Source organism: Macaca mulatta, chromosome 6, assembly GCF_049350105.2.
Source record: "Macaca mulatta isolate MMU2019108-1 chromosome 6, T2T-MMU8v2.0, whole genome shotgun sequence".
Classification (NCBI taxonomy): Eukaryota; Metazoa; Chordata; class Mammalia; order Primates; family Cercopithecidae; genus Macaca; species Macaca mulatta.
In genome coordinates this window covers 138,518,653-138,533,601 of record NC_133411.1, presented here as the reverse complement: position 1 = coordinate 138,533,601, position 14,949 = coordinate 138,518,653, and the positions used below count along the sequence as shown (strand labels likewise).

General features: G+C 34.7%; 1 protein-coding gene across 1 annotated transcript in view; it reads right to left on the bottom strand.

Moving 5' to 3' along the window:
• ADAMTS19 (ADAM metallopeptidase with thrombospondin type 1 motif 19) overlaps positions 1-14,949 on the bottom strand; it is a 282,768-nt gene that overhangs the window by 133,875 nt on the left and 133,944 nt on the right. The window contains exon 8 of the mRNA XM_001099247.5: positions 9,706-9,811. Coding sequence (XP_001099247.4) covers positions 9,706-9,811 — 106 coding nt within the window. The remainder of the gene's footprint in view (positions 1-9,705; positions 9,812-14,949) is intronic.

The following is a 14,949-nucleotide window of genomic DNA, read 5'->3' as shown; positions in this document are numbered from 1 at the left end:
CCTTGTGGCAATAATGGTGCCAATGACAGAAATAGAGATGTCTGAAGAAGCAGGTTTATAACCTGGCCCTCCCCTCTATTCTATCCAGGCACAATTTCCAGAGAAGTAAGTATGTATGTAAATGTTATTGATTCCAAAGGCTTATTAGTCACAAGGCGTCTGTATTCTTGTTACTCTGGCAATCTTTAAAATTTTAGCAGGTGGCCCAAATATTTATTGCCTTCAACGAGGTAACGTTGCATATTTATAGCCCCATTAGCCTTTTAATTCCAAAGAAACTCCTGAATTGCCCACTTAGTGGAAAAACCATGTCTCCATGCCAAAGTTTAATAATATACAGTAGACCTTTTCCTCTGGTTCAAAAATCAAAACAAAAACAAAAAATACATACGCATTTTTGGCCATATCAAAACATGCTTGATCTTTTTATAATGAAATGAAATATAAGTAATTTCCCCTAACTCATATAATTTTACCCAACTCAACATCTCTATGAAGTAGACAGTCTAATTATCACATACAGTTCTCAATCAGTGGGCAAGTGGTATATGTTTAACGCAGTCTCTTTCAACTTGTAAAAATATAAAATTCTATTAGGGCTATATTGGTTATTTTCTTGATTACAAGCATAAGCTATAAATGTGCTAACATGCTGGGAATATGACAGTGAACTCAGTAGACAAGATCTTATTGTCTACAAACAGAAGAAAGAGACATAGGGTAGAGAGTTACATTTTGAAAAGTTTTACAAATAAAATTAAGGAAGGCAAGGGGGAATAAGCCCAGGCAGTGGTTGTGCTTACAATTTTAAGAAATGTTATCAGAAAAGCCTCACTGAACCCTGATACATGAGTGGAGAACTAAGAAGAAAGGGAGGCAGCCATGTGGCTGCTCTGGAGAACTTTCCAGGTAGAAATCAAAGGAAAGGCAAAGTCCCCAAAGTGAGTGTTTGTCTTCTATGTTTGAGTTTCAACAAAGAGGCAATGAATCTGGAGCGCAGTTGGTAAGAAGGGAATGACAGGCTATAGGGACAGAGGCTAGAACATGTAGAATTTGGTGGGCCGTGGTGTGGGCTGGGGATTTTACAGGGTGAACCAGGAAGCTCTTGGAAGGTTCTGAGTAAAGAAGCCAGGCGATTTGCTTTGTTTTAAATGAATCTCCCTGACTCTAATTTGAAAATAGGCTATAGGACGCAAAGGCTAAAAAAGAAACATTATTTAAGAGGCTACGGTAATAATCCAGATGAGAGGTGTTGGTAGCTTAGTCCAAAGAACTAGCAGGACAATTAGTGAGAAGTAATCAGATTCTGGATGTATTTTGAAGGTAGAGTCAACAGCTGATGAATTGAATGTGGACTATGAGAAACAGAGAACACCCAAAGATAATTCTTTGGCTTTTGGTTGTCCCACTAGAAGGATGCAGCTTCATTTACTGTCATAGGAAGACTTCAGTGGCAACACTTTTGGGGCTGTGGTAGTCATTTCTGCATGTGTGTACCAGAATAAAGTCTCACTTACGTGGATATGGGTACATTTCAAAATATAGAATATTCTTTTATAAAAATTTACCTGATACTTTATTGAAAGTCTCATCCAGTATCAAAAAACATTCTAAACACTTTGAATATGCATGCAGCACCTGTTTTGAATCAAGTTTCACTGATAATCTATGCATAATAATATTTTACTAAGATAACTACTATATCCAGTCATTTACTTATTTGATATATATCAAGAGCCTAATATATACCAAGCACTGTCAAATGCATGAAGAATCCCATTATAATCAAAAACAGATATGGTTCCTCACCTCTCGAAGCTTACAGCCTAATGAAGTATATATCTAACAGATGAACAAATGTGCATTTATGAAGGAGGTGGTGCCACTAAAATGATTAATAGAGAGACTGACCCACAGAGAATGCTTTCTTTAGAACATGACTATTGAGGTGGTATATGAACTTTGAGCAGGAGGAGATAATTAAACTAAGCTTAAAAAGTAAGTATACTCCCAGTAGAGGAACAACATGTATTTAGGTCCTGCAGTGTGAAGGAACATGGTACTTTTTAAGTTCTCGGGTATATGTACATGATGCACAGGTTTGTTACATAGGTAAATGTGTGCCATCGTGGTTTGCTGCACCTATCACCTAAGTATTAAGCCCAGCATGCATTAGCTATTTTTCCTGATGCTCTCCCTCCCCACCTCCTCCCCACCGGGCCCCAGTATAAGCTGTTCCCCTCCCTATTTCCATGTGCTTTCACTGGAACATGGTACTTTGGAAACACTGTAGGAACTCTAGTGCTGAGAATGAAAGGGGGCATGAAATGAAGTATGGCTAAAGAGATAAGGTGGGGACAGATAATCCGGGGCCAGCCCAGAAGTAAGTTGAGTAAAGTTAGCTAGAAGAACTCTTCCATGTTTCTGGCAGAGCACTGTAATTAATGACATGGGCTTTGGATTTGAACAGACTTGGCTTTGATCATGGATTCAGGCACTTATTAGCTGTGTGAGCTTTGGCAATCATCATCTCTAAAGTAATATAATTGCCTTCCATCTTTAGGTGGGAGCAGAAGTCTCTGGCCTCAATGTGCTAAGCCAGTGCAAAATTCTTCAATAAATCTGGACTTCAATAAATCTCCAGATTTAGCAAGGTCAGAAAATGGTCACGGGATTATGCTATTAATAGGTATATTTAAAATGATTATTTCCCAGATAATTTAGATATTGTATAATATCTTAGACTTGGGGCTAAATTTTCCTAAAACCATACACGGTAATGCAAGGGTTAGTTTACTTTTGGTTGGAATCCACAAAGAAAATGGAATTATTTGTAAACTTTAAGAAAAAAAGCCTATGTTTTGTGTGTGTGTATAAAAATACGGTATCTTTATTTATATAACAAAATACTCTAAGGCACCACTAAATATTTGTACAAAAGAACAACTTTTATTATTTGCCGTGAATGGCATCATAGGATTATGTCTACATACTTCACAAATAAAAAGGACAAAGATATACAAGTGTAGACCACCTTTCAGGCCAAAAATAAAAATGATGGCTTTCTAGCAACTCAAATGCAACTTCCTAGTGCAACACTGACTTAGACTGAACAGCGACTGTCACATCTGTTATGTGGGAGGGCTACTCAGAGTGTGACCTATGCACTCGCTGCCACTTGATGAACTCTTTTTACTACTGATTTGTATCCAGATAAGTAGCTGGTGCTAGAATGTAAATCAGCTAAATCATTAAGCACACAGTTTACTTCAGCTTTTTTTCACGTCAAGACTCTTTCAATGAAGGAAGCAATGTCCTATATTCTGGCATAGATCCCTAACTCATCACAGACCACACTTCAGTAGTAAGATCATTTATTGAGCAGTTAATGCAAAATGCATATTTAATGGAGAGAAATTTACTATGCACACTAAAGTAAATTCTAGATGGTTTAAAGTGTTAAACAGTGAGAGAAAGACGAAGACACATACACACACACACACACACACAAAATATAAGACAACAATACAAAAATGTGTTCCCCTAATTTTAGAATGAGAAATTACTTGTAATTGCAAAAACCTCCAGAAGAAATTATAAAAGTATGAAATTTGATGATTAAAAAATCTACAAGTTATAAACATTAAAAATCAAGATTAAACTAATGATTAGAACTAGGAAAATCTTTACAATATACTTAATGAAAATAGAATGACATTAATATTGAATAAACTCCTGAGAAATGAATCTCTGTTAGTTTCAGTTTTCTCGTCTGTAAAATGACAATCATACAATACTTAGCTCAAGATTTTTTATGCAGTTGAATTAGATCTGAATACACAGCATTTAGCAAAATACCTGCTAATAAAAGACACTGTTGTTTTTATTAGAAACTCTTTGGCAACTCAACATAAAATATGGGATTTTGCAAGTTTAAAAATATTGTGTAATTGTGCAGTAGAGTTCACAAGTTTCAGTGGTCTAAAATCTGCACATTCCAAAGAACTATTTAGTCCTTGCCTGACTCCTTGGAAGTAACCTCTAAGTCCTTGGGATATCCCTCCAAAGTATGTTTGACAGGAATATCTTTGTTTAGCTGGAGGCCTTCTACCACCATGGGTTTTGCTAACAATGTGATTTATGGTGGGGACTAGGGCCAGGTTAACCTCAGGAGGGAATGGAGACTTGAAGGTTTGCCTTGTAGGAAGTCAACCAAGCCTACATGATCAAACTCCAGTAAAATCCCTGGATATCAAGGCTCAGTATAGCTTCTTGGGTTGCCAATACTTTGTGCATGATTTCACACATTTTTGTTGGGAGAATTAAGTACTGTCTGCACAACTCCACTGGGACAGAATAACTGGAAGCTTGAGCCTGGTGTCTCCTGGACTCTGGCCTATGTGACTTTTTCCCTTGATGATTTTAATCTATATCCTTCCATGGTAATAAACTGTAACCATGAGCAAAACCACTTTGCTGAGTTTTCTGAGTGATGCTAGCAAATCAACCCAGATTAGTCTTAGGGACTCTTCCCTCAAAGCACAGCAATCTAATAACAATTAATATATTCATAAGTTTGGCCTAAAATGAAAGTAAAATTCCTTTCTTTAACAAACTGTTGTTCACAAAGATCATATAAAATATAGTGGATATAATAAATATGTGCATATATATATATATGAATTCAATAAAACGTCAATTTCATGAAAAATTTCTAAGTATTTTCATTCACAAAATAAAGTTTTAGACTTCATCACATTAAATTATGAAGATCCCAATTATATTTGATGAATATGTGTTAATTCAGCACTACCAGTAAAAATATTTCTTGTCAAAAATTTTAGTTACCAGAAAAATAATAACTTCTGGCCGGGCATGGTGGCTCACGCCTGTAATCTCAGCACTTTGGAAGGCCGAGGTGGGCAGATAACGAGGTCAGGAGTTCGAGACCAACCTGACCAACATACTGAAACCTGGTCTCTACTAAAAACAAAAAAAAATTAGCCAGGTGTGGTGGCGCACGCCTGTAATCCCAGCTATTCAGGAGACTGAGGCAGGAGAATTGCTTGAACCCAGAAGGTGGAGGTTGCAGTGAGCAGAGATGGAGCCACTACACTCCAGCCTGGGCTACAGAGGGACACTCCATCTCAAAAAAATAATAATTCCTACTGTTATTGTTTAGGAAGCAAAATTGTTCTGAAACAATTTTAAAATGCTGGCTTAAATAATTTATTTCTTTTCTCTTACTGTAGATCTTAATTTACACTTTTCTATATAATTGTATATATTTTTAAGTTGATAATTTGCCAAAGGAAAAAGTCAATACATTTTTGCTGACTTTGTTTTAGATTCCTTTGCACTAGTAAGAGACAAATTGTTGGTTCTCTTTATTTACTCAAATTTTCATCCCCAAGAGTCATTTTTTTAAATACTTAGTGGACTGTATTGATTTTTCTAGCTTTATGTGAACTTGTTCTGAGAATTTCTAGAAATCAAATTAAAGTCAACAAACATAAATACATTCATTTAAAATCTGTTTAGAAACATTTTATATATGATTATAAAAGTATTCTTGAAAAGTTTACATGGAATCATTCTGTCATTCTAAGATTGTGAGTTGCAGAATTACATGATATCATAGTTCATTATTAGTTTCTAGAAGATAGTCTTCACGTATATAATTTAACACAAAAAAAAGAAAGAAGGAAATCCAAAAAGAAAAAGAAAAATATAGGATTAAAGAGTTTCACTTAAGTAGCTAACTCTTAATCATACCGCTAAATAAAAGGGCTCTGCATATATATGTGTGTGTGTGTGTGTGTGTACGTGTGCATGCACAATGGCATGCACATAGAATCTGTAGATATCATTATTTAACATCCATGAAGACTTTCCCCACTGAGAGATTATGAGCATATGGACATTTTTTCTTGTATTCTTCTTTCTTTATTTCTTCTTACATTGTGCCTTATATCTTATAATGGAGGATGATGACGTAATTCATACAGATAAATTTCTTCCTGCTTGTTTTTTATAAACATGACATTATTCTGACTGCTGTTGCTTCTCACTGTCTAGCATCAGGAAAACAGCCACTACTTTTGAGACAAATATTGCTTACTTTTGAGACAAATATTGCTTACTGCTATGGAGAATTTCAGTAAAGGAGTAGTTTAACATATATCACATCCTGGTCCTAGTCCATCAAGTATTACACATACCTTTGGCACATCTCTATTGCTTTTGGGTACAGCTCTATAAAAGTCAAATAAAATAATATTTTCGTACCATTTGAGCTATTCCAATCTTAGCTCCTGGTCATAAACCAACATTTCTACTACATAAAGCTGAAGTGGCTTTTCCTTAAATTACCTCATTTAGTTTTTGGTTTAAATAGTTGTAGCTCCATGGTCAACAGTTTAGATGTTAACAAATTAACTTGTATTGCACTTGATTCCCTTAGTGTTTCTCCTACATTTTAGAATACAATGAAGATTGAAGAAATTAATTTTGCATATCTGGTTTTAAACATACTGGTTTAAAAATATACTTCTTAAAAGTAAACTATTCAGGGTACTTGACAAAATTATTTAAAATCTGTTTACATAAATATATACTGTTTTTATATCAAGGTGTTACTGCATAGCTCAAGAGCAAAAATCATAATTATTCATAAATCTGTATTTTATGAGAATTCTATTTATGAAAACACATATCTTTATAAAATTATTTATTAATAAGATTTTCTTGCCTCTAGACATTATTCTCAGCATTTTTCCTTCAAATGATGCCTATAATTTTTCATAGGTTTTATGACTAAACTGAAAATACCTTTCAATTATCAGAATTGTTTTGGAATTAAGAATCTATAGCCTATCATTCTTAGAATGAAATATTAAACAAGGTTAGTGCACTGCATACTTTCCCTAAAGGATGAGGATGTTAAAGTATATTTATCTTTTTTTATTTTTATTTTATTTTATTTTTGAGATGGAGTCTCACTCTGTCACCCAGGCTGGAGTGCAGTGGTGCGATTTCGGCTCACTGCAAGCTCTGCCTCCTGGGTTCACGCCATTCTCCTACCACAGCCTCCCGAGTAGCTAGGACAACAGGCGCCCACCACCATGCCTGACTAATTTTTTGTATTTTTAGTAGAGACAGGGTTTCACCATTCACATGATGGTCTCAATCTCCTGACCTCGTTATCTGCCCGCCTTGGCCTCCCAAAGTGCTGGGATTACAGGCGTGAGCCATCACGCCTGGCTCTTTTTTTAAAATTAACAAATTAACTCCTCATATTATTGGTCAGTTAACTGAAGAGTGAAAGCCTATATGGGAGAATCTGAAAGGACACTTGACCCTAGAACAACATGGGTTTGAACTGTGTAGGTCACTTAGAGGCAATTTTTTAAACACTAAACAAGGATCAAAATTGCAGTGTTTGCAGGTTGCTAAACTTGCATATATAGAGGACAAACTTCTCAAATAAGTGGGTTCCACAGAACCAATTGCTGGACTTGGATATGCTTGGGTTTGGGGATATGCAGAGACCCAGGAACCAATCCCCTGGCAAATACCAAAGGGCAACTGTATATCTATACATTTAAAAATGGTGACATCAAAAATCAATTACTTGAAAATTACTAGGATAGTAGATTTTAAGTTCTCAACACAAAAACTGCTATGTATGTGAGGTAATGCTTATGTTAATTTGCTCAGTTTTGCCATTCCACAATGTATACACATTTCAAAACATTTGTATGGAGTAAATTTTGATCAATTAAAAAAAATAAAAATCAATTGGTATTGGTATTTTTCTGTTTCTTAGGCTGGGTTATGGATACATTTCTACATTTAATTTTTGATAATTCAATGAGCTGTGTAATTAGGATCTGATCACTTGTGTTTACTTGAATAACTTTTTAAATCAACTACTGTCATGTCCGATGTAAATTGTTTCATCTAATCTTTCTTTTACCAATCAAATTCCACTGCCAACTAAACTTTACTCAACTGCCTACAGACTCCAGGAATATAATGAAAATGAAGTGAGCTGGGTGTACCATACTAGGGTGTTGTGGCCTCTGATGAACTGAGAAAGATGGGTCTAATTTAAAGGGTATAGATGCTACCCAGCTCCCAGGAATGGTTGCCATATGGGACAGGGTTGAGTGTTACCAGGTCTGCAAATCTTACTTTTATGTCAAATTTATACTTTTTTAATGTTGGCAACTAATTGAATTTTTCAAACACTGAAGGCCAAACTAAATATGTCTTTAACTAAAGAGCCGTCCCTCCATAAAGATCACCTCCCTAGTAGGGCCTCACTAAATCTGAGTCCAATTAAAATACTTGCATTTATACTGCTGATACTGCCAGCAATTAGGGAAGCCTGCATTCGAAATTAAGTCTGATTCCCTAACCTGTGCCATTTCTTTTTTTTTTTTTGAGATAGAGTCTTGCTCTGTCGCCAGGCTGGACTGCAGTGGCATAATCTTGGCTCACTGCAACCTCTACCTCCTGGGTTCCTGTGATTCTCCTGCCTCAGCTTCCCTAGTAGCTGGGACTACAGGCGCGTACCGCCACACCCAACTAATTTTTGTATTTTTAGTAGAGACAGGGTTTCATGTTGGCCAGGATGGTCTTGATCTCTTGATCTCGTGATCCACCTGCCTCAGCCTCCCAAAGTGCTGATATTACAGGCATGAGCCACCATGCCAGGCCGCCATTTCTACTTTAATAAACTTCCTAAAAATATGATCATAGCTTTATGTAATTTGAATCCTAAACTAATCCCAAAACAAAGGTATTATCCCAATTCACTGATGAGGAATCTAGGCCAGAAGATAACAGATAACTTAATGGAACAGTTTGTTAATGTTATGGAACAGTCTGACCTGAGTTGAATGGCTTGAGTTCAAACCCCTCGCTTCAACAATTACCATTTTAATAATTTCAGGAGGGTAAATTCTCTATATTTCAGTATTTTTCCTATAAAATGGGTATACTAATAACACATCACAAAATTGTTGTGAATATATACAAAGCACTTAAAAACGTGTCTGGCAAATATTAATAGTAAGTACTATGTAAGTGTTGCTATTACTAATTATTGCTATTAATTTCAGTGAAATGAAAATTAAAACAATAACTACTTCTTTGGGTTTTGTATTAAATGAACTAATCTATTGAAAATGTTTATAACTGTTCCTGAGACATAGTTAATATTCAATACATGTTAATTATATATCTAATTTCATTGTCTTTCAAGTACATTACATCTAAATCATGTGGGTTAACTCCTTCACTTGTGCCTGGTAATAACAAATACAGGTAGTACCAGAGGCTGGAATTACTTTCATTTGTACTGAGTGAATGTTTGAAAAGTTTATAGCTTTGTAGTCTCATGATTATGGAAATATTTGTATCATTTAAAAATCTGTAGTGAAATCAATCATGCACTATGTAATGACTGTCTTGCTAAGGATTTTAATAATGTAATAAGATTTTATTCAAAGAAGCAGGAATAGTTGCAACACTCAAAAGACATTCTTTAAATGTATTCGGTCTTCACCCCTTCTTTTCTCCCTAGTTTTTCAAAAACTTGAAGCCCAGAAAAAAATCAAAAGATATCCAGGTAATTCAGTAACTCAAATTACAAAGTTATATGCTAACATATTTAACATAGCCATGATTTTTACTTACTTGTGACCCATTTCATGAGCAATTGTAAAAGCAAGATTCAAGCCATTGTCTTCAGCAATAATACATTTTCTCTTTTCACTACACATTCCACTCAAGTAAGCTATACCTAAAAAATATAAATATTAATTATTATATGTCTGAATATGCAAAATTTTTAGTAGTTATTAGCTGAGAATATGCAAATTTTTTACTAGTTACTCGCTGCAGGGATGAAAATGGCAGTTGTCACGACTAAAATGTCAGTATTAATCTGTGAAATCTAGCCCTAATAAATGAAATTTTAGGGACAAGTGTATATGTATAAGCCAGGCAAAAAACTGTTCATATCATTTTCATTTTCATATTTTAGATAAAATTATTTTACCAATTATCAAATTCCAAAGGAATAATATAAGAATATATGTTATAAATACCAATTTCATCATGTAAGACAAATGAATAGTTACAACTTAGAAAATGTAATAAAACAGCAATGATTAATTTAAATATATTCAATTATTGTGAAGAACATAGTTTTGAAAAAATATTAATGCAAAATAAACTACATATAAGGCAGTCTTGAACTTACATTTATATTTTGAATTGATACAATTGTGAAATTATATTTATGAAATACTATTTTAATATGGCATAGAGCTATCTGTCATATTTGAAATACCAGAAATATTTTATTTGAAAATTTCTTAGCAAAATGGTATGTTGCATAGTATATGATACTGAAATATTAATTAACATAAAAATTTAGCAAGATATTTGATCTTTTGGTTTAAATTATCAGTAAAAAGGGAAATATTTAAACTCCTTAATATTCTTTAGTCAAATATTTATGTTCTGTTTTACTAATTAAGACATATGCTTGAATAATCATTTCAGAAAATGAATTGTTACCAAGTATAAGTTATAATGTTATTTTCAAATAACAAAAGTTATTTTAATATCAATTATTTTTGATACATTATATGTTCTGTATTTCCCATATCCTTATAAAATAAATTTTAAACTCCTTTTATAGATGAAGATATTTAGGCCTAGGAAGTTCTGATTTACCAAAGATCACATAATTACTAAACATGATGGAATGGGGATTTAATTTCACCTTTGAATCCATCTGCTGGATATTTATTTTGTTTCTGAAAAAAAATTTAATGCAGAGCTTGCCCTAATTAAAGATGGTCAACTGACTGCTTTTGACTTTTCTCTCTCTCCAGAAACAAAATATAATGGTCTTAAGAGATAATTTAAATAAATTATTTTAATAAAATGTTAAAAGAATCACCTTGCCCATGTTTAGGAAAGCTAGAAAATTCAGGGAAGAATATGAACAGATTTAGTGAAAGCTACAGCCTAAATGTCAAGAGGAAGATTTTTGATGAGAAGAGAACTTCTGAATTGGTGGAACTCCAGAAAGTCTCAAGACTGAGGCACACATAGTCTAGGGAGAAGCAATGCATGAGGGTTGAAAATGGAGATTAGCTGAAACTATATCTGAAGTTCTAAACAACTCATTTAAACCTTCGGGCAGAATGTCAAGGCCTGGTATCCACAGTCCTATCAGGAAAGTAGAGATGTAATCTTTAAGCAAAAGGTGGAATAAACATATTATTTTAAGAAATATGACTACATGAAGAAATAGCAAAAAGATGAAATACACATATGGATGTAGTGTTTTTTTATATCTTTACAAATTAAAATAGATTTTATAGAAATTTATCACCTACAAATAGATGAAATGACTCCTTAATGAATGCGTGGTTAGGTGGATGGATGGATGAATAGACAGATGATAAGCCCAGTTACTTCATTTGGCTTATTAAGGTAACTGAAATTACTTCAAAGTTAAATCAAGAAAAAATAGGACAGAAAGATGAAGGTAAGGATACACAGAGAGGGACTGGGGAAGGGAGAAGAGGAGGGGAGAAGCAGGAAAATCATATTTTTAAATTATAGTTCTATTAAACAACAGATGAAATAAAAACTTTTTAAAATTTGATTTAAACATAACAACATGAATTTTAAGAAAGCTAAATCATATTAATACAACAAAGAGTGGAAAACGAAGATTTTGAGATAATTAATTTTGTATTATAATCAAATGGAAGAAGACAGGAAGAAAGAAAAGAAGGAAGGAGGATAAAAGAAAATATCTCCTCTAAATAGAGTATTAAAAGTTATAGCATTTGAAAATAAAATAATATTTTGAGATTAAATGTCCCCCCAAAATACTAAATCAAGTTCACTATAATTAGCATGCTGCTACCATTGATTAGTACAAATTTTCTCTTAAGATTCCCATATATTTTGCCACTTTTTTCACCATAGCTAAAACAGTCCCATCACCCTGTTCAGATTTAAAACTCAGCTAACATGGGTTATCATCATGTCATACACTTGTTTGTCACATGGCCTAGGACATATACAATTCAGTCACTTTAATGAGTTTTACATGTCTTCTCCAGTATCCATTCTAATCTCATACTTTCCCCACATAAAAATAGTACTGCCACTTGTTTCCAATTCTTATTTCTTCTAATTTGCATTGGCTAGGATTTCGAACGTACTATTGAAATATATGGGCAATACTGATGTCCTTATTTTTCCTTCTGAGTTTAATAGGAATGTTTACAGTTTCACAGTTGCATATGATGTTTGCTGAAGGTATTCATAGAATACCTTATTAACTTAAGGAAATAACTTTCTGATATCATTGCATGTCTGAGTGAAGAAGGAGGCAACATGATTTGATATATAGGTCAAAGGTGAATGGAAGTTTATTAGTAATATTTGGGAAACGATCCACAGATTGAAATAGCCACTTAGGGAAATATGGAAGCGCTGAATAAGTACTACAGGAGTGCTTAATGTAATGAGTCAGAAAACATGTTGCTTCAGCTGAGGACGGAGTGCATGAGTTTGGAGTAGCACTAACATAGTACTCAGTTGAGTGATATTCAACCTAGTGGCTGAAACAAAGACGAGTACATTTAGATTCAATTTAGGTTGAAGTTTTGTAGATCACATGTGGAGGAAGACCAAAGGTATAAAAGCTGTCAGTGAAGTTGAAAGTGAAAGAAGGCATAACACTTACAGGGATCTATGGGGGATGAGTAAAAAAGTAAGGTTAGAGGGAGCCTGATAATTTGAGAAAAGAATACAGTAGTAAAGAGAATGGAATCACCAATGATGAAAAACAGCAGACGTTTTACAAAGAAAGTATTTTATCAGGGAGTGAGACTTAGGGATTTAAGATTTCAGAGGTTGGGCACGGTGGCTCACGCCTGTAATCCCAGCACTTTGGGAGGCCGAAGTGGGCAGATCATGAGGTCAGGAGATGGAGACCATCCTGGCTAACATGGTGCAACCCTATCTCTACTAAAAATACGAAACATATTTCGGGCTTGGTGGCGGGCGCCTGTAGTCCCAGCTACTCGGGAGGCTGAGGCAGGAGAATGGCATGAACCCGGGAGGCAGAGCTTGTAGTGAGCCAAGATCACGCCACTGCACTCCAGCCTGGGTGACAGAGAGAGACTCCATCTCAAAAAAGAAAAAAAAAAAAAAAGATTTCAGAGAGAAAGTTCTGAGATCACATGACTAGGTATTGTCACAAGAGTAAAGAAGGGTGCAGGTAGAGGTCATCTAGACTGAGTTCAAATAATTATTAAATAGTGTTGGGTGGACTAATAATAATCAACGTGAAATTGCACACGATCAGAAAGAACTTGGGACAATGGTAGGTGGCCAATATCCATAAGAAATGTGGGTGAGAATCAAGATCAATCACAGCTTTAACATGCTAAGGCTCAAAAACTTCAGGATCAGAGAGATTTGGGTTTAGAAGCACCAGTGGGGAACCGGAGGAATATGACAAATATACAACTTTTGTTTGTTTCTTGTTCTAGCCCTATGATACAGGGGAAGATAAAGAGGGAACAGTGGCCTCTCTTGGAATTCTGGATTATAGAAACCCATAAACACCTGGTTATAGGAAATCAATGACTACAATGTGGTCATGTAAAACAATATGATGATAAAGACAGTAGTTTATAATATAATAACATGTTTATGCAATAAAATATGTTAATAAAATATAAAATATTGAAAAACGATGAGCACATACTTACACAGAAGTATGATTACAACTATGTATTCAAAATATCATACCATCACATATTCATATGAACAAAAAGATACAGTTTTATCATGAGAAAATTAAAGTCTAATAAACATGATAATCATGTCTAGGAAATGTGAATGGTAATTAGTAGAACTTCTTGTAGACTAGGGTGTGGTCTGTAAGACCAAAAATGACCCAAAAGAACCCTTAAAATGACCATCTATTCCTATTCTTATTTTACTCAAGTGTAAAGTCAGAATCTTCAACTGAGATTCTGATAAATTTAAATTCCATTGTTCTTAGATTTGGAACCCCAAGAAATTTTTCTTTGATTTGAAAGTTATGGAGAATGACTGTAACCGTGACAAATTTAAATGACTTGCATTATTCTGTTTAAAAGCTTAGCTTTTCAGTTCAAGAAACCACATGTTTGTTATTATAATAAGAGATGAGGTTGAAGGGGAAAGGAATTAACACATATGTTATTTAAAGATAGATGCAATACAGGCCCTTTTGTGAAACAGAGTCCCACTCTGTTGCCCAGGCTGGAGTGCAATGGCGTGATCTTGGCTCACTGCAACCTCCACCTCCCAGGTTCCAGTGAGTCTCCTACCTCAGCCTCCTAAGTAGCTGGGATTACAGGCACCTACCACCATACCCAGCTAATTTGTATTTTAAGTAGAGACGGGGTTTCACCATATTGGCCAGGCTGGTTTCAAACTCCTGACCTCAAGTGATCCATCCACCTCAGCCTCCCAAAGTGCTGGGAGGCCAGACGTGAGCCACTTTGCCCAGCTCAAACTACTTTTTTAATACAAAAAATTCTGGAAATAAAAAGCAAATGAAAACAACCTTCTCATTTCTCAACTTAAAATGAGTCAAGTCATGAACGAGAAGTCAATTGAAGCTCTCATCAGAAAACAAAACACATGCCAGATGTTATTATGACACACCTCATAAGATGATCACAGACTCTTAAAACCATCCCAGATGCATTTTCCAATAATGGAGCTAATGGAGAGATCAGAGTTTTTATGTGATCAGATGGATGCATTCTAACAAAAATAAGTCTTTGGGCTCCAGAAGTACTGTTTTTAAGCACTAGCTAAGCTACCTGAGTTCAAAATCCAGGC